Source organism: Esox lucius, chromosome 7, assembly GCF_011004845.1.
Source record: "Esox lucius isolate fEsoLuc1 chromosome 7, fEsoLuc1.pri, whole genome shotgun sequence".
Lineage (NCBI taxonomy): Eukaryota > Metazoa > Chordata > Actinopteri > Esociformes > Esocidae > Esox > Esox lucius.
Genome location: NC_047575.1, coordinates 50,037,104 through 50,057,605, shown reverse-complemented (window position 1 = coordinate 50,057,605; position 20,502 = coordinate 50,037,104). Strand labels below are relative to the sequence as shown.

Sequence of the window (20,502 nt, the reverse complement as noted above, 5' to 3'; positions counted from 1 at the left end):
AGCATTACTCCATAAACCTCAATATGTCACATTGGTTAGCATAACTCCATAAACATCAATATGTCACATTGGTTAGCATAACTCCATAAACATCAGTACGTCACGTTGGTTAGCATAACTCCATAAACATCAATACGTCACGTTGGTTAGCATAACTCCATAAACATCAATACATCACGTTGGTTAGCATAACTCCATAAACATCAATACGTCACGTTGGTTAGCATAACTCCATAAACCTCAATATGTCACATTGGTTAGCATAACTCCATAAACATCAATATGTCACGTTGGTTAGCATAACTCCATGAACATCAATACGTCACGTTGGTTAGCATAACTCCATAAACATCAATACGTCACGTTGGTTAGCATAACTCCATAAACATCAATATGTCACATTGATTAGCATAACTCCATGAACATCAATACGTCACGTTGGTTAGCATAACTCCATAAACATCAATACGTCACGTTGGTTAGCATAACTCCATAAACATCAGTGCATCACGTTGGTTAGCATAACTCCATAAACATCAATATGTTACATTGATTAGCATAACTCCATAAACATCAATATGTCATGTTGGTTAGCATAACTCCATAAACATCAATATGTCACGTTGGTTAACATATCTCCATACACATCTTGGTTAACATATCTCCATACACATCTTGGTTAACATATCTCCATACACATCAATACGTCACGTTGGTTAACATATCGGCCAACATTTCATATCAATACATATTTAGAAATAATCCTGTAAAAGAAAAGAATTATTGATAATGCTATTTTGGTGTTATGGCCTTTTCATGCCTCAATAGGGAGTAAAACAATTCCCTTATTTTCTGTAATAACTTATGTTTCATTTTAAATGTACTTCTACAGACAGTTTCTATTCTCAAGCCGTCGGATGAACACATGCATCGATTGTACTGAACAACAGAACATCTACACACAACTAGAATGAGGAAACTTTACCATCCATCAGATGCTTTTTTTCTGTCCAGCTTTCCCAGCTCAACAGACACTGACCTGGATTTTACTAGACACTCTTTTTTAGGGGGGAACATCATTTCCAACACCTACATAACAGCCTGCATAACAGCCTACATAACAGCCTACATAACAGCCTAAGCACCAGTGACATGCATCACTATAAAAAAGAATGTACATGTAAAATAATTACATGACAATATATGTATTCAGGTACTGATTGGTCAATAAGTGTGTTTGACTAATTAAATATTATTATTCAATTTTGGCTTTAATATTAGTTTTTTTGTGTTTTTCCTTGTTTTTTTGGCTACTTCCAGCTTTTCTACTTTGGGATTGGGTTGGCAGATCGCATCTCAGCTCAACGTCCTCTATTGTCCCCTAGATATATTGCCATTTCTCCCCCTCTTTTTATTTTCTCGAATGAATCCAATTTGAGGAAGTATGAACTCAAACACATTATTTTGACACATTCAAAATGAATTCAGCAAAGAAAACGCTTAAGCATTCCCAGGCCTTAACACAGAGCTGCTACTAACAACTTTAACAACTGCTTTAGGACACTATCCGTCATTCAATTCTCTGCAAAATGTGCTCTTTGCTTTTGATGTGGGGAAGATCGAAAAAACCTGCGTATCCAGTAGACAGACAGTCAGGCCTGATGGACATAGGAGGTTTGTAAATGCCCCAATAATACACAACTGCGGCTCTCGTTATGTAACTAAGTTTCTTTGATTAAGAACAGCACAGATCCATGCACTTTGTAAAGCTATGACATATGAATGAGAAGATTACATTGTGCTGAATAGATGCAATATCAGTCAGCCTTATGAGACAAGTTAATATATAGTTTTAAGTTTAATCAGAGTCATGTCACTCACCAGGGGTTGTAACTATGACAACCATAACTGCTGTCATCTCCGAGGTCAGCGTTGATGAGCAGGTTGTCATGACTCCTCACCCGACGCTCCATGACATGATTCTGTTCGGACCGGCACTGGTTCATGTTCTGACCACTGTTGATAACTACAGACCTCAGAGAACTGGCTGACAAAGTTACTCTATTACAGACAACCTGATAACTACAGACCTCAGAGAACTGGCTGACAAAGTTACTCTATTACAGACAACCTGATAACTAACTGAACACTCACTATCCTGTCCTGCTCTACAAATCTGACATCTGACACTCACCGATCCCGCTTACGAAACAGAAGTCTCTCTGAGTCGCCCCTCAGTCTCGCCTTCTGTCAACAGTCATTCTTTCACCTCGTCTTCATCTCTCTCTCCCCTCTGCCCCACTCTCTCTCCCCTCTGCTTCACTCTCTCTCCCCTCTGCCCCACTCTCTCTCCACTCTGCCTCACTCTCTCTCCACCTCTGCCCCACTCTCTCTCCCCTCTGCCTCACTCTCTCTCCCCTCTGCCCCACTCTCTCTCCCCTCTGCCCCACTCTCTCTCCCCTCTGCCCCACTCTCTCTCCCCTCTGCCCCACTCTCTCTCCCCTCTGCCTCACTCTTTCTCCCCTCTGCCTCACTCTTTCTCCACCTCTGCCCCACTCTCTCTCCCCTCTGCCCCACTCTCTCTCCCCTCTGCCTCACTCTCTCTCCCCTCTGCCCCACTCTCTCTCCCCTCTGCCCCACTCTCTCTCCCCTCTGCCCCACTCTCTCTCGCCCCCTGCCCCCCACCCCCAGTCTTCGTCCTAGTTGCCAGCCTGTGGTAATAACTGTCTGATCCTATGACACATAGCCCAGAGTTGTAGAACCCTGTTATTGTTTAACTTCAGTATTTACCAAGGAATATTAACACAACCAAACAGTAAGAGTGGGCAAGTCATTTATCTGGAGGGCTTTCAGACAGAAAAGCAGACTGAGTCCAAAATGTGTTTTAACAGTTGCCTTGCTGAGAATACAGACCAGTGTGACCATAGACTTGTGTTGATGCGTTCTAGAGTCTGAATGTCAACTATTCCTGTGGCAAGAAATGTAAACTGTTCAACCTGCTGTGTGTGTGTGTGCGTGTGGTATTTGTGGTACAGTGTGTGTGTGTGTACATGTGTCTGGTGTCTGTGGTACAGTGTGTGTATGCATGTGTATGTGTGTGTGTGCGTGTGTATGTGTGTGTGCGTGCGTGATGAACAGCAGATGTGATTCCTCAGGGTCTGTGTTCCCAGGAGACTGGACTTCCTGTATCCCGCCCCACTGATGTCTATCCATTATGGGAAAACTGCTGCACACACAGACACACACACACACACACACAGACACACACACACACAACAGACCCTCATTCCAAACACAAATAGTTTAAAGTCTTCATTTTTCTTTAGTACAGTACAGATACTGGGTGTATGTGTGTGTTTTTGACTTAGGGCTAGTTGAGGGTCAAGGTAAACCAGAGAAGGTCATGGGAAGACAGTTTCTCCTCACGTATACTTCCATTCTCATGCCTTTCACAAACACAAACGCATAGACACACAAACACACACATATTGACACCAACACAAACACACATGCATAGACACTTAGACAAACATGCACACACATAACAGCACATCCGGCAGCAAGGTTGTACTCCCAAAACTGTCCTTTTTTTAAAGGTCTAAATAGACATTGATAAATATGATCCTAAAAAGTCTTCTAATAAACCTTATCTGTATTGCATCTACACCTAAAAACTTTATACAATCTAGACCCTTATTTATATTTATATTACACAGAACATCTCAAGCCTTGTCTAATGAACTTCTCCTGAAACAACCAGCTTCATTTTTACAGTGTCTTGAGAAAGGATCTCCCTCATCTCTGTATGAGGATAGGATCTCCATCATCTCTGTATGAGGACAGGATCTCCATCATCTCTGTATGAGGATAGGATCTCCCTCATCTCTGTATGAGGATAGGATCTCCATCATCTCTGTATGAGGATAGGATCTCCATCATCTCTGTATGAGGATAGGATCTCCATCATCTCTGTATGAGGATCTCCATCATCTCTGAATGAGGATAGGATCTCCATCATCTCTGTATGAGGATAGGATCTCCATTATCTCTGTATGAGGATAGGATCTCCCTCATCTCTGTATCCTCATCTCTGTATGAGGATCTCCATCATCTCTGTATGAGGATAGGATCTCCAGCATCTCTGTATGAGGATAGGATCTCCATTATCTCTGTATGAGGATAGGATCTCCCTCATCTCTGTATCCTCATCTCTGTATGAGGATCTCCATCATCTCTGTATGAGGATAGGATCTCCATCATCTCTGTATGAGGATAGGATCTCCCTCATCTCTGTATCCTCATCTCTGTATGAGGATCTCCATCATCTCTGTATGAGAATAGGATCTCCCTCATCTCTGTATGAGGATAGGATGTCCCTCATCTCTGTATGAGGATCTCCCTCATCTCTGTATGAGGATAGGATCTCCATCATCTCTGTATGAGGATAGGATCTCCATCATCTCTGAATGAGGATAGGATCTCCATTATCTCTGTATGAGGATAGGATCTCCCTAATCTCTGTATCCTCATCTCTGTATGAGGATCTCCATCATCTCTGTATGAGGATAGGATCTCCATCATCTCTGTATGAGGATCTCCATCATCTCTGTATGAGGATAGGATCTCCATCATCTCTGTATGAGGCTCCAGGTTTTCCTCCTGCCATATCAGTATATAATCATCCTGGGTTCCACAAGAGATACATTGACAAGAAGAGTTCCAGAAAAGACAACCAAAACAGTGTGTTGATTGTGCCTGTTCAGTGTATAAACCTAGTGTCCGGGTGTTGACAGTCTCTTCCCACTGGCGCTGGGTCCTCTCAGTGCTGTGTGACAGGAGTTATTGATGGTGTTATAAATATTCACACAATAACACACACACAGAGACCATTCATTAACATGGTCACACATAGTTCTATTTGAAGTGTATACAAATGAAATGTAAAAAAAAAATTGCTGTAAAAAGGTGTTTTCATTACATTAATATAAAACAAAAATAATATAAAATATCCATAGTTGAACAGATCAAGAAATGTTCATTGTGTCTACATCCCTCCTCTGTCTGTGCCAGTGAATTACTGTGTCTACATCCCTCATATGTCTGCCCAGACTTCCCTCTCCCCAGACACTTCCTCCAGCTCTTCCGGGGGGAAACCGAGGCGTTCCCAGGCCAGCCGGGAGACATAGTCCCTCCAGCGTGTCCTAGGTCTTCCCCGGGGTCTCCTCCCGGTGGGAGGGGACCGGAACACCTTCCCAGGAAGGCGTTCCGGAGGCATCCGAAACAGATGCCCAAGCCACCTCAGCTGACCCCTCTCGATGTGGAGGAGTAGCGGCTCTACACTGAGCTCCTCCCGGGTGACCGAGCTTCTCACCCTATCTCTAAGGGATCGCCCAGCCACCCTGCGAAGAAAGCTCATTTTGGCAGCCTGTATCCGGGATCTTGTCCTTTCAGTCATGACCCAAAGCTCATGACCATAGGTGAGAGTAGGAACGTAGATTGACCGGCTCAGCTCTTTCTTCACCACGACAGACCGATACATCGACTGCATTACAGCAGAAGCTGCACCGATCCGTCTGTCAATCTCCCGTTCCATCCTTCCCTCACTCGTGAACAAGAACCCTAGATACTTAAACTCCTCCACTTGAGGCAGGTACTCTCCACCAACCTGAAGTGGGCAAGCCACCCTTTTCCGACTGAGGACCATGGCCTCGGATTTGGAGGTACTGATTCTCATCCCCCCCGTTTCACACTCGGCTGAAAACCGTCCCAGTGTATGCTGATGGTCCTGGCTTGAAGGGGCCAACACGACAACATCATCCGCAAAAAGCAGAGACGAAATCGTGTGGTCCCCAAACCTGACACCCTCTGGCCCCTGGCTGCGCCTAGAAATTCTGTCCATAAAAATTATTAACCCCTCCATGAACTGCCACCTTAACGTGGTGGAGGGGTTTGAGTACCCCAGTGACCCTAAGAGCTATGTTGTCTGGGGCTATATGCCCCTGGTAGGGTCTCCCAAGGCAAACAGGTCCTAGGGGATGGGTCAGACTAAGAGCGGTTCAAAACCCCCTTAATGACGAAAAACATCATGAGTTCTGTGACGTCGCCCGGTATGGCGCACCCGGGGCCCCACCCTGGAGCCAAGCCCGGGGTTGGGGCTTGTATGCGAGCGCCTGGTGGCCGGGCCTTTCCCCATGGGTCCCGGCCGGGCTCAGCCCGAAGGAGCGACATGGGGCCGCCTTCCTGTGGGCTCACCACACACAGGAGGGACCATAAGGGGCCGGTGAGGAGAGGATCGGGCGGCAGTCGAAGGCGGGGGCCTCGACAACCCGATCCCTGGACACGGAAACTAGCTCTAGGGACGTGGAATGTCACCTCGCTGGCGGGGAAGGAGCCTGAGATTGTGCGTGAGGTTGAGAGGTTCCGACTAGAGGTAGTCGGGATCACCTCTACGCACAGCTTGGGCTCTGGAACCACACTCCTTGAGAGAGGATGGACTCTTCACCACTTTGGAGTTGCCCATGGTGAGAGGCAGCAGGCTGGTGTGGGTTTGCTTATAGCTCCCCAGCTCTGCGCCATGTGCTGGAGTTTACCCCGGTGAACGAGAGGGTCGTTTCCCTGCGCCTACGGGTCGGGGATAGGTCTCTCACTGTTGTTTGTGCCTACGGGCCGAACGGCAGTGCAGAGTACCCGACCTTCTTGGAGTCTCTGGGAGGGGTGCTGGAAAGTGCTCCGACTGGGGACTCTATCGTTCTACTGGGGGACTTCAACGCCCACGTGGCCATTGATAGTGACACCTGGAGGGGCGTGATTGGGAGGAACGGCCCCCCTGATCTGAACCCGAGCGGTGTTCAGTTATTGGACTTCTGTGCTAGTCACAGTATGTCCATAACGAACACCATGTTCAAGCATAAGGGTGTCCATCAGTACACGTGGCACCAGGACACCCTAGGCCGCAGGTCGATGATCGACTTTGTTGTCGTTTCATCTGACTTGTGGCCGTATGTCTTGGACACTCTGGTGAAGAGAGGGGCGGAGATGTCAACTGATCACCACCTGGTGGTGAGTTGGATCCGATGGCGGGGGAGGAAGCTGGACCGACTCGGCAGGCCCAAGCGTACTGTAAGGGTCTGCTGGGAATGTCTGGCCGAGTGTCCTGTCAGAGAGATCTTTAACTCCCACCTCCGGCAGAGCTTCGACTGGATCCCGAGGGAGGTTGGAGATATTGAGTCTGAGTGGACCATGCTCTCCACCACCATTGCCGAAGCAGCCACTCGGAGCTGTGGCCATAAGGTCTCCGGTGCCTGTCGAGGCGGCAATCCCCGAACCCGGTGGTGGACACCGGAAGTAAGGGATGCCGTCAAGCTGAAGAAGGAGTCCTATACGGCCTGGTTGGCTTGTGGGACTCCTGAGGCAGCTGATGGGTACCAACAGGCCAAGCGGACAGCAGCCCGGGTGGTTGTGGAGGCAAAAACTTGGGCCTGGGAGGAGTTCTGTGAGGCCATGAAGAAGGACTATTGGCTGGCCTCGAAGAGATTCTGGCAAACCGTCCGGCGCCTCAGGAGAGGGAAACAGTGCCCTACCAACACTGTTTACAGTAGAGGTGGGCAGCTGTTGACCTCAACTGGGGATGTCGTCAGGCAGTGGAAGGAGTACTTTGAGGATCTCCTCAATCCCGCCGTCACGTCTTCCATTGAGGAAGCAGAGGATGAGGGCTCAGAGGTGGACTCGTCCATCACCCAGGCTGAAGTCACAGAGGTGGTCAAGAAACTCCTCGGTAACAAGGCACCGGGGGTGGATGAGATCCGCCCTGAGTACCTCAAGTCTCTGGATGTTGTGGGGCTGTCTTGGTTGACACGCCTGTGCCTCTGGGATGGCAGACCGGGGTGGTGGTCCCTCTTTTTAAGAAGGGGGTCCGGAGGGTGTGTTCCAACTATGGTGGGATCACACTTTCTAAGCCTCCCCGGGAAAGTCTATGCCAGGGTTCTGGAGAGGAGAATACGGCCGATAGTAGAACCTCGGATTCAGGAGGAACAGTGTGGTTTTGCCTCACATACAGTGAGGCAAAAAAGTTTTTAGTCAGCCACCAATTGTGCAAGTTCTCCCACTTAAAAAGATGAGAGTGGCATCTAATTGTCATCATAGGTACACTTCATCTATGAGAGAAAGAATTTGAAAAACAATTCCAGAAAATCACATTGTAGGATTTTTTAAAGAATTTATTGGTAAGTTCCTCTGTAAAATAAATATTTGGTCACCTACAAACAAGCAAGATTTCTGGCTCTCACAGACCTGTAACTTCTTCTTTAAGAGGCTCCTCTGTCCTCCACTCGTTACCTGTATTAATGGCACCTGTTTGAACTTGTTATCAGTATAAAAGACACCTGTCCACAACCTCAAACAGTCACACTCCAAACTCCTCTATGGCCAAGACCAAAGAGCTGTCAAAGGACACCAGAAACAAAATTGTAGACCTGCACCAGGCTGGGAAGACTGAATCTGCAATAGGTAATATATAAACTTTATTTCAGACCCAGGGGGATCCATATCACACACAAAAAAAAAGAAAAGAAAAAAGAAAGAAAACACACAGAGTATAACATAAAATACTAAATACAAAAATACTAAATCTTCCACAATGTTCAGTCTCTGACACACAGACATGTTCGCCAATGGTTCCACAGTCTGGAAGCAAATCTGACAGAACTGCGTACAGGGTTAGCCAGAACAGTAATCAAGTCATTTTCCGACTCAGATATCCTACACAAAAATCTATACATCAAGTTACATAAAACAGCAGAGCGGGTAGGTACCCCGACACTGTCAAACATATGGCTTACACTAGAGCTTCTTGGGGCTCTCAGCAGCAGCCTCATGCTGTCATTATAAGCAACTATGAGTTTTCTAATGCTGCCTTGTTTATAACGACACCACAGGGAGGCAGTATACAAGGGTGTACAATACGCTCTGAATAGTGAGATCTTCACAGATACAGAGCACATGCTAAACCTACGACACAGCATATTCGCTAGAGCATACAACTTCCGATGCTGCCTATAGATATCCTTATCATCAGACAGGTCATTTACAATAATATGGCCCAAATATGTAATTTCACTGCACACCCTAAGTGCAGTGCCAGACAGACAGAAGTCAGGGAAGGTTGTCTGTCTTTTCTACTCCTGATAATCATGATCTTACTTTTTGGCATTGTATTTGATGTCAAAATCAGCACTATACTGTGTGCATAATCTCAAAAGCTGTTGGAGATCAGCACTATATGGGCTAAAGATGACCAAATAATCTGCATACATAAGGTGATTAATTAGTGAGTCACCAACCCTACAGCCTGCACCACATGCATTTAAAATCAACGACAAATCATTCATGTACATATTAAAAAGGAGACAGAATTCCGCCCTGGCAGACACCATTGGTCACTAGAAAGAGAACAGATGTTACATTCCCCCATCTCACTCTCATTGTCTGATGCGAGTACCAATACACCAAGATTCTTATTAAAAAACCAGGGACCCCACTTTTAAACAATTTTGCCTATTATATTTCTCCACAGGCCTTATCATCTCTTAACTTCAATATTGCTTCATGGACTTCAGCAGAAGTGACAAAATCATCATTAAACTCTACATTACCCACTACAAACAGGTTACTTTTTACACAGTTTAGCAGTTCATAATATTGTTTCTGCCATAACTGCAATTTCATCAGGACCACTCACACCATCTATATTAGATTTGCAGTTATTAATAGTTTTTATTTCAGCTTCCATGCCAGTGAATCTGACCTCATAGTGTTTTCATTTCTTTTAATATAGCGAAGTGCATATATAAACCTAGCATTAGTGCATTTCTTATTTTCAAACAAGGGACCATGCCTGCTTTTGCCTGACTCAGACAATTTTTTAAAAAACATTTCGGGCCTCTGCATGGAGCTCTTCTACATGATCTTTCCAACCTGGCTTAGCATTGCACACTTTTGTCCTATGTTTAAACAGAGGCCTGCTCGAGATACTGAGAGACTACACAATAGCCTCATACAGAAAACATAAATCCTTACAATGTTGTACATTCTTACAGTTCATATCCCAACACAATAAGGCATCCTTTGGGACCTTAATATTACCTAACAAATCATCAGAATGACTGAAATATGCGTTAAGATCTTTCTTAGACAATTTTGACCAATTTATTTTCCCTACATCAATGCCATTATCCACAGGCAGCAACACTGGTACATTGCCTGTGTCCAACACCATGAGAAAGGGTATATGGTCCGTAGTAGCCAGATCATAATCAATCTTCATCATATCGATAGTGTCATGGGCATCCACTGTACAAAGGCAGTGGTCCAGTGCCATTGTAAGCAGCTTGGTGTGAAGAAATCAACTGTGGGAGCAATTATAAGAAAATGGAAGACATACAAGACCACTGATAATCTCCCTCGATCCGGGGCTCCACGCAAGATCTCACCCCGTGGGGTCAAAATGATCACAAGAACGGTGAGCAAAAATCCCAGAACCACACGGGAGTACCTAGAGAATGACCTGCAAGAGAGCTGGGACCAAAGTAAAAAAGGCTACCATCAGTAACACAATACGCTGCCAGGGACTCAAATCCTGCAGTGCCAGACGTGTCCCCCTGCTTAAGCCAGTACATGTCCAGGCCCATCTGAGGTTTGCTAGAGAGCATTTGGATGATCCAGGAGAGGATTGGGAGAATGTCATATGGTCAGATTAAACCAAAATAGAAGTTTTTGGTAAAAACTCAACTTGTCATGTTTGGAGGAGAAAGGATGCTGAGTTGCATCCAAAGAACACCATACATACTGTAAAACATGGGGGTGGAAACATCATGCTTTGGGGCTGTTTTTCTGCAAAGGGACCAGGATGACTGATCTGTGTAAAGGAAAGAATGAATAGGGCCATGTATTGTGAGATTTTGAGTGAAAACCTCCTTCCATCAGCAAGGGCATTGAAGATGAAACGTGGCTGGGTCTTTCAGCATGACAATGACCCCAAACACACCGCCCAGGCAACGAAGGAGTGGCTTAGTAAGAAGCATTTTGAGGTCCTGGAGTGGCTTAGTCAGTCACCAGATCTCAACCCCATAGAAAATCTTTGGAGGAAGTTGAAAGTCCGTGTTGCCCAGCGACAGCCCCAAAATATCACTGCTCTAGAGGAGATCTGCATGGAGGAATGGGCCAAAATACCAGCAACAGTGTGTGAAAACCTTGTGAAGACTTACCGAAAACGTTTGACCTCTGTCATTACCAACAAAGGGTATATAAGAAAGTACTAAGATTAACTTTTGTAATTGACCAAATACTTATTTTCCACCATAATTTACCAATAAATTCATGAAAAATCCTACAATGTGATTTTCTGGATTGTTTTTCCTCATTTTGTCTCTCATAGTTTAAGTGTACCTATGGTGAAAATTACAAGCCTCTCTCATCTTTTTGAGTGGGAGAACTTGCACAATTGGTGGGTGACTAAATACTTTTTTGCCCCACTTTAATCATTGGCAATGATTTGCTTCAAATTAATGTGCACAAACCTCATTCTTCTGTTTTTCCTATGATGACCATGAATAGTTTTTGAGCAGTCAGTCCCGTCTTTACCTTTAAGGATGTTGTCCTCAGTTTTTTTTACTCTGAATAAAAGTGCCAAACTGATTAAAAAAAACAATGAAAATATATTTTGATTTAGTAGAATTCAACATCACCGCAGGCTTCAATTATTGTCATCGTCATTACTAATGTGACGTGAAGCCAGTGACGCAGGGATCTTGGTTTTTGCAAATCTTTGCGATCAAACGTAGTGTGGGAGTAGTAGTGTAACTTTAGACGAAGACCACCAACACTGAAACCAAATATGTACAGTACAGTCAAAGAAATCAAATGTTCTATAATTAGATATGAAATGACAAGATTATTTACTAGACATTATGAGAAATCCTTTTTTTAAAGGTCCCCTGACATGAAATTTTCATTTTGTAAGGTTTTTTAACATTAATATGAGTTCACCTAGCCTATATATGGTCCCAAATTTTCTAAAAATTCCATTCGGTGTAAATTGAGCATTTTCTATCTTTCTCTGACTTGGAGAAAACGGAGAATCAAACAGGCTGATCTGGACCCGTCTCTTTGTGACGTCGCAAGGAGAAATTGTTAACTCCCATGGTAACTCCCCTTTTTCTGCTTTGCCCGCCCAGAGAAAGAATTTAAATAGAGCCAGGTGTGAGGCACACATGTGTGTGAGCGCGACTTCAATTTGTCTACGCGACGAGGAGGGGCATCATGGCTTTTGAGCGAAGGAAACACAATAATTGCTCAGTAATAGGATGTAGAGATGAGCAACGAAGCCTTTTTTTACTTCCTTCGTACATGCCACAGAAGAACCAGTGGAATGATTTAATTTTCTCCGGAAAAGCGCCGACACAGCTTCCCAAAGTTTTGCATGTCTGTGGCAAACATTTCACAGACGACTATGTACATAATGTTACACAACAAAATTATTTACTCCTGCGCGCACATAAATATATAGGCTTTATATATCTTGTGTAACGTGACTTCATGATATGAAGGGAGAATTTTTACATTTAAAAAAACCCTCTTCTCTAAACTAGAATATTTACTGATATAGATGCTAACACAGCTTTAAAATCATCACAAATCAGAGAAACATGAAAAGGCAAAAGCAGATTAGCTTTAGCTTTAACTTACATGATAATCAGACATCCTAACAAAGTATCATATAGACATAATATTTTTAACTAACCATTCGGAAACATCCTTCTGGAGGCGCTGAGTTGCAACTTCTTCATCCGTTGCTTCTCCATCTGGATCGGATTCTGTGTCAAACTGAAATGCTTCAATGTGTCTTCGTGCCATTGCAATATGATCCAGACATACCGGTAAACATGCACGTTACCTTTGCCGCAAGATAGTAAAGGCCACGCCCACCCACCACCTTGCCCCGCCTTTTTCATCCTCATTAAAATTTAAAGTCACAGACACCAATACGGGCCGTTTGAAGGAAGCTCATTCTGTGACTGTATTGTAGTGGCTATAATTCTGCAGCAAGGCTGAATTTTTGAAAAAAGATTTCAGATACAGTACTAGGGACCACTATGGCCTATATTAAAGCCTACAAAAAGTAGCATGTCATGGGACCTATAAATAAAAAACTAAAATGGTATGTCATCTCCTTTGTAATAAAATAATATTACCACTACATATTTTTCTTAAAGAATTAAGAGACCACTGCACCTTTTTCTTTCGTTTCCATAAAAGTTGAAAAGTAAAGCTTTGAGTGAGGAACCGAAGCATCCAATTTGCAGTGGTCTCCTAATTTTAACCCTTCTGTTCCACCTGCGTGAAGTTGCCCCCCTCCCCCCCAAATGCAAAACGTCGTCAAACTATGCTCAATCGTTTGTGCTGGTTTGTGTTGTAAAAAGTTTTGTTTGTGCTGCTTCCGTTTTTTAGATATTGAAATAATATTTATAGGTCAATCTGAGGTCACTCAGCCCCCCCACATGCTCCAAATTCACCCAAAATAGTCTTGTTCGTTTGTGCTTCGTTTGTGCTGGTTTGTGCCATAAATATTTTAGTTTGTGCTGCGTTGGGTTTTAAAATATCAGAAATTAAATCAAATGAATGTTAATATTTATTAGACCCATAGGCTACAAATAAGGCTGAGTGAATAAAATAGATAAATCAATGGTCACAAGATCAAAAATAGTTATAGACAGCTCTGTATTTTTGTGTGAAGTTAGTCAGTAGCCTATAGTCTATGAGCATTTTATTTCGGTTTTGTCTATTCAATCTCTAAAATGTTAGATGCTAATATCATCATGCAACTTCTTATCAGTGTTTTTTGTAGTCCTGTAGTGTTTTAATAAAAACGTCATGTTGTTTGGATATTAGGCCTATGTCACTTTTTTTTTTCTGCCACTCTCTCTGAGCAAAATGGATTTGTGCGCATGTGCCATCAATTTGTAGTTTAAATGTAACTTCAGCATTTTGGGCAAGAAAACAGCTGAACTATCCTCGAGGCGAGTACACTTTTAAAGTAGAATTGACAAAGACGTTCTGTCATCACATAATTTGTTGACTAAACAATTATCTTCACTTCAGTGTCTCCTGATTGTATTTTTTTTATTATTTTTTTAATTTTTTTTGTTGAACATTTTGTATGTCATAAACTCTTGTTTTCCTACTCCTGTTAGGAGAAGTAGTGTGCTATTTTATGGAAGTTTGCACTCAAGTCTATTACTTTGTGTGGTATCTTTTGAAGACAGATTGTAACTTGTCAATATTAAGTGTTTTTAAGTTTTTAAAGGTATTTTTTTGTGGTTAATGGAATTTTCGATAGTACATAATTAAATTAGAAAAGTTCAATCATTTTGACTTAATTGAGTCATGAGTTTCCACATACATAATAATAATAATAGTAGTAATTAAATTATATATACACACAGAAACATAAATACACACACAGTAGCCTACCAGTGAAAAGTTTTAAAAAGTGTAACTCAAAGTTTTATGTTCTCTTATGCTCACTAAGGCTATATTTATTTTATCAGAAATACAGTAATATTGTGAAATATTATTCCAATAATACTGCAGTTTTACATGTGAATATATAGTAAAGTGTAATTTATTCCTGTAATCAAAGCTGATTTTTAACATCATTAGTTCAGTGTCACATGATCCTTCAGAAAACATTCTAAAATAGCTAGCCTACTGATGTTATTAATTTGATGCTCAAGAAACATTATCAATTTTGAAAAGAGTTGTTATTTTCTTCTTCTGAAAACCAATATATACAACAATTCAAAGATTTTGGTTAAGTAATGTAGCCTATATAAAAAAATATATATATTTTTTAGCAAGGACGTATAAATTAATAAATAATAATAATAATATAATAATAATATATATATATATATATATATATATAATAATAATATAATAATAAATTAATAAAAGGTTGATCAACATTGATCAAAATTAAGAACCTTTCTTAACTGAGCACCAATAATAATTGAGCATACAATCAACATTTTACTATGATTTCTAATGAATCATGTGAAATTGAAAACTGGAGTAGGTCTAATGATACAGAAAATTCTGCTTTTACATCACAGGAATAAATGACATTGTAATTATACATATAATATAATATATAACCAAAGATAGCTACAAAATAGCAAATAGCTTGTAATAATACTTCACAATATCAGTATGTTCAATAAAAAATAAAAAGCCATAGTGAGCTTAAGAGACATATAGGCCTTTGGCCTTTACAATACACACGTGTATAAACACAGCAAACCGATTATGGTGCGTGTATTTGTGACAATTTTTATATTATTAACAAAACACAGCATACAGTAAGTAAAAACACTTACCTTGAAGTTTATGTTGCATCCACACATCCTGTGATCTGTGATGGAAATTCCAATGTATCGACACTTGGAGTAAGGAACACAGAGACAAAAGTTATCTTGGTACATTCTAACAGTTTTATTAACTATTATGCACATATGAGAGACGCGACAAATGCTTACAGACATAATCATCCGAGGAGTCTCTAACTCCATACATGAACAATCCGTATTTATTACATAGAAAAGGGGTGTGGTAAGATGCTGCCATCGGTCTTGTCACAAGAGTTTACCCAAAGGGCGGGCTGTCCCCCCACCTTATCCTTCTCAACTCCTGAGGAGACACAATGTCTGGATAGTCAATAGAGACACTAAAGGGATTTATACAGATTTACAAGTACCCCTCTAATCCAGCCGTGCCGGTCAAGGATGTCTCCTATTCAAACACCAGACCCCTCTCGGTATCTTTAACTAGTAACTCATTCATACATGTATAGGACGACAAAGAATACATCCTTCTTCTAGGCAGGAGGACATGGCCCAAATGCCTAATAATCCTCTGATATTATACAGACGTGTGTCACAATCAAAGTACAGATTTACATATCAGCCACTGGAAAGACAGACATTTCTCAAACGCACCTTAGTTCAACATTTCCATAACAATCCATCCTCTTGATACCATGTCAAACCTTGGTATCAATCCTTAAACTGTTCACTCATTAGGATGTAGACTGCAACAAAACAGTACTCTTTAACAACATGACCCAGTAAATATTATTACCCTTAATGATTAGAGAACGGAACAAATCTGAAATGTCTGGATCCTCATTTACATTCTTCTTGACGATTACCTTTGTATAAACTCCAAGATCACACATTTTCATTATACCGAATTATAACATAGTACAACAAAATCGTTTATGTTAAAATCATAGGTCAAAGGAAATGATTTCAGGTGACATATTGACAGTATGGGATATGCAGCATCGACACGTGAGAGTGTAAACACATATTACTGAATGCATCCTTCAATTTATCACTCTTACAAAGTCCTCTCATGCCAATTAGAAGTACTTCCTAAGTCATCACAGATGTTCTGCTCCTGGACCATTACCTGTTCTGATTCTATCCTCCTTAGTGCGACAGTCTGTCTGCACCAGAGTCGTTTGTATCGTTACAATTAAGCCACCTTTTCCTATTTGCTCAGTGTAGGTTAACCTGAATAATTTGGATATGTTTATCTCCATATGACGACGGTGGTTATTAAATTCTACTATCACCATATAGACCAAATCCATGTTAGCCCCATTCTGCCGGTCAGGAATGGCTGACGGGGAATGACAGTCCTTATCTGGCGGCATCATTTGTGCTGCCACCTCCGCCCAACCATATGCCTGCCAGTCTGCTACTAAAATGGGTTAGGGGTTAACATAGGAGACTGTGAAGATGTTGGTATGTGTTGGCAAATCCAACAATTGGTCATGTTCTTGTGCTTTGCATAGTCAACCTTTATCCTAAGGGCTATGTTGTCTGACTCTAACAGTGTTCTCCTTACCCTACCTGGTTCAGAACGACGTGGTGCAGGAGTAGGAGCTACAGTAGTACGTGCAACTGTTAAGGGACATAACATAGCGGGTCTACCTTTAGGGAAGTCGGGTGATCCGGAAGTGGTGGTACCCCAATTGGTACTGAAACATCAGTAATCCTGGATTACTCCTAGAGGTTTGGAAATGTTAACAGTACAATAAACATATCATAACATCTCCACCTATTCACATGGTTGGGAAAATGGTGTGAGGGGAACATAGTGTTCCCTCCTGTATTCAAGTGAATCCAATTCCACTCATTATCCTTCAATACTGGGCTTGTCAGCACATAGCAACCGGGGGGCAGCTCATCATGTCACAAGAGATTAACAAAGTCTGTTCGAAATAAGACCCTGTCTGTATCTGTGGTTCAGGCCTCTTCTCATGGTGTACAAATGTCTCTTTCCTTGCTTCATTAGGTGTCATATTTACAATCTGTCCATGATCATCACAGTGTGGTTTAGAAATCCACACTATCGGTATGACGATGATAATACTTAAAATCAGCAGGCACCCGATGGTGCACCTCATTCCTCCGGACCTCCTGAAGGGGTTCCATGGTCCTTGTCTCTCTGGCTCCATGATCGCAGGATGAGTTGGAGTTGTTGGTTACTAGCACCACAACCCACGCCATCCTTAGGTAACTTAAATTTACCTATTCTTTCGCCGTATCTTCTAATCATGGAGCCTTCTTACAGTGTGTGGTGTTCAGCAACTTTGACCACAGACTGAGTGACCAGTTGAACTTGGTATGGACCCAACCAGCGTGGCTTGCTCCAGTGCTTTCTCTTGCAGTCCTTGATGACTACCCAGTCTCCAGGCTTGATGTCGTACAGCAGGCCTTCAATGGGAGTTGGTAGACAGCTTTCACACTCCTGTTGCGTGTGTCGTCGACCCCAGGTTCTTCTCTCAGCTACCTGGACAGAAGATGAGATGTTACCTGGTATGGACACAATCAGCGTGGCATGATGTCGTGCAGCTGGTCTTTCCGCGCCCCCGTAAACGTTGTCTAGAACCGGAGCTTTCCTTCGCCTCCATCCTCTCGGTAGGAGGTAGCCTTCTCCGGCATCCTGTAGACGTGCGGCGCCCCAGAGTAGACTCCACTCGTAGCTGTAGGACAGAACAGTCTGTGTGTGTGTGTGTGTGTGTGTATGAGATCCATCTTATCTCAGCCCACCTCACAGTTGTCCTTTAAGTCAAACTCAGTCTCTCTCTGGGCTCCAACAAGTCCTCTATTACCGAATCGCTTTCAAGTGTCCTGTACCTGAAGTGTGAAGTATCCTTGAGAAGATTAGTTGCAACTGCACAGTACACCACCACGTATATTTCCATTACATTAGCTTGTTGCATCTCGCTGATACATTAGAACCACACACTATCAAACACTAAACCCTATATTTCCAATATCTCTCTACTTCCTTTGTCAAAATAGATTAGAACAGTTGTAATCAATAACAGTATCGTTAAAACATTTCTGGTGCTTCTGTTCTGCTAGTATAGCAAAATAACAATTCCACTCATTTCTATAGTTGGTTTAACAACCAACACAAAGAACAGAAGAACACAATTTCCCATTTCCCATTACTGTTCAAATAACTCATCAGTTAAGATAGTTTGCTTACATTGAAGTACCACCCTCAAAGAGTAGTTCATGGACAATTCTCAGTTCACCATCTAACCAGATCACAGTTGCTATATAAATTACATCTGATTGTATTGTATCGGAACTACAATCATATTCACCATTGTTTCTGTGATGGCAATTCTAAAATCCAAATAGTTGTACGAAAATGGTAGGTAAGACAGGAGAAATCAATTGCGCAATAAACGGTTTTAATGAAACTTGCAAGGAGAAAGTATACAGGTTACAAAGTAACGGTGGATAGTTTCTCCTTGCAAGTTTCATTAAAACCGTTTATTGCGCAATTGATTTCTCCTGTCTTACCTACCATTTTCGTACAACTATTTGGATTTTAGAATTGCCATCACAATACCTTATTGCAAATCAAAACATTTCACACCATCTTGAAGGTCAGCTTAAGTTATTTAGCCTAATTTCTCTACAAGATGAAACTCAGTGTGAATGTCTCCAAGTCTCCTATAATACTAGCACCTAAAAGACACTTCTGTAATCCTGTCATAAATCATGACACCCCCCCATCTCTCCAGAGCTCTCCCTGGAGTGGGGGGTGTTCTACTAACCAAAGGATAAATCCAATCTCATAGGACAGAGTAGTGTTATCTTGAGGCCAGACAATAGTAAACAAAAAATTTTGTCTCATTATTCACCTCACAGAAACATCTGTTAACCATCAACATTCCAATGATTGTCTACTAGGACAGATATTAAATTAGAATACCCAATATTGATAATGTCACCAATAAGTCTGTTTCTTTTCTAAAAGAGTTAAAACAAGTTAAAAACCTATCTCAAACAGCCCCCCCCACCCAACACACTGTTTTTTTTGTCAGTGAGTTGAGCGCTCCAGCGGGTCTGTACCTCTACATACAATTTAGACTATGTAAGACTTCTCAACTTGGTTTTCTAGAAACATAACCCGATGCAGAATTACTTCCTCAGTATCAATTAAAACATGGCAACATTTTGTAAACATATAAGGAATAACAAAATGTGCCCCCTGCACGTTTTTACCCACTTATTCCATAATGCATGAGATTAATATGATTACTTCTAATCAAATATTAAACAAACTGAACAGTAACACTCCCATCAAATTAGTTATTTCTTATCCAAACCATTTCAAAATGGTAAGATGTATTCCACTCAACCATAACCATGTTAGATTTTGTATAAAACAAACTTATCAAAAACCTAATTAGACAAACACTGTAAAGGGATGTTGATTTTAACAGATGCCAATTTTCTGCTATTACTTTTGGAAACAGAAAAACAAAAATTCTTCATGTAACTCTATAAATACCTATTTAATTCACTTTGAACTCTAAGTTCAACTCTTTATCATCATAGATAATAATTTCATACAATCCCCCCTTGCTTTCACGACAGAGTCAACGGAAAATGACTCCAAGTGAAAGCAGAACCATTACAGGACAGACATGAAAAAAATCGATAGTTGGGAGGAATCTAACATTCATTCAGTAAAATGTTGCAAACTGAATATGCAACCAAAACAAACGTTAAAATGATAAAAACACCCACAAATAAAAATTAAATAAACATCCATAAAGGAAATAAAAAACAACTGTACCACACGGTCGCTCGTGTGAAGTAAGCATATTGAAACAACTCCCAAATTAGCATATCAAAATTAGCATTTCCCCAGGCAATGACCAAACTAAGTTGAGACCAAACAAACATCATGACTCAATTTACCTCCTAAAGTCTAGGGAATTAACTCAACTTTAGATGTAAGTCTATGTTACTCAAAATAGTGGCGGACAGCCAAAATCGCTACTTCCATGTATAAGTCATGCAAAGACATCAAATTTGTTCTAGCAATTAACAATGTTGGATGACTTAAGGT

At 41.7% G+C, this 20,502-nt stretch overlaps 1 protein-coding gene across 2 annotated transcripts in view; it reads right to left on the bottom strand.

The window, feature by feature from the left end:
* The window catches only part of trpc6a (transient receptor potential cation channel, subfamily C, member 6a), a 30,656-nt gene extending 28,353 nt beyond the window's left edge, over positions 1-2,303 (bottom strand). The window contains exons 1-2 of one of the 2 annotated variants that reach the window (XM_029120701.2): positions 2,132-2,303; positions 1,882-2,075 (exon numbers count right to left, since the gene is read on the bottom strand). In XM_029120701.2, coding sequence (XP_028976534.2) covers positions 1,882-2,006 — 125 coding nt within the window. In that variant the 5' untranslated portion in view covers positions 2,007-2,075; positions 2,132-2,303. The remainder of the gene's footprint in view (positions 1-1,881; positions 2,076-2,131) is intronic. The other variant, XM_029120700.2, reaches the window with a different exon arrangement.
* Positions 2,304-20,502: the final 18,199 nt, after the last annotated feature.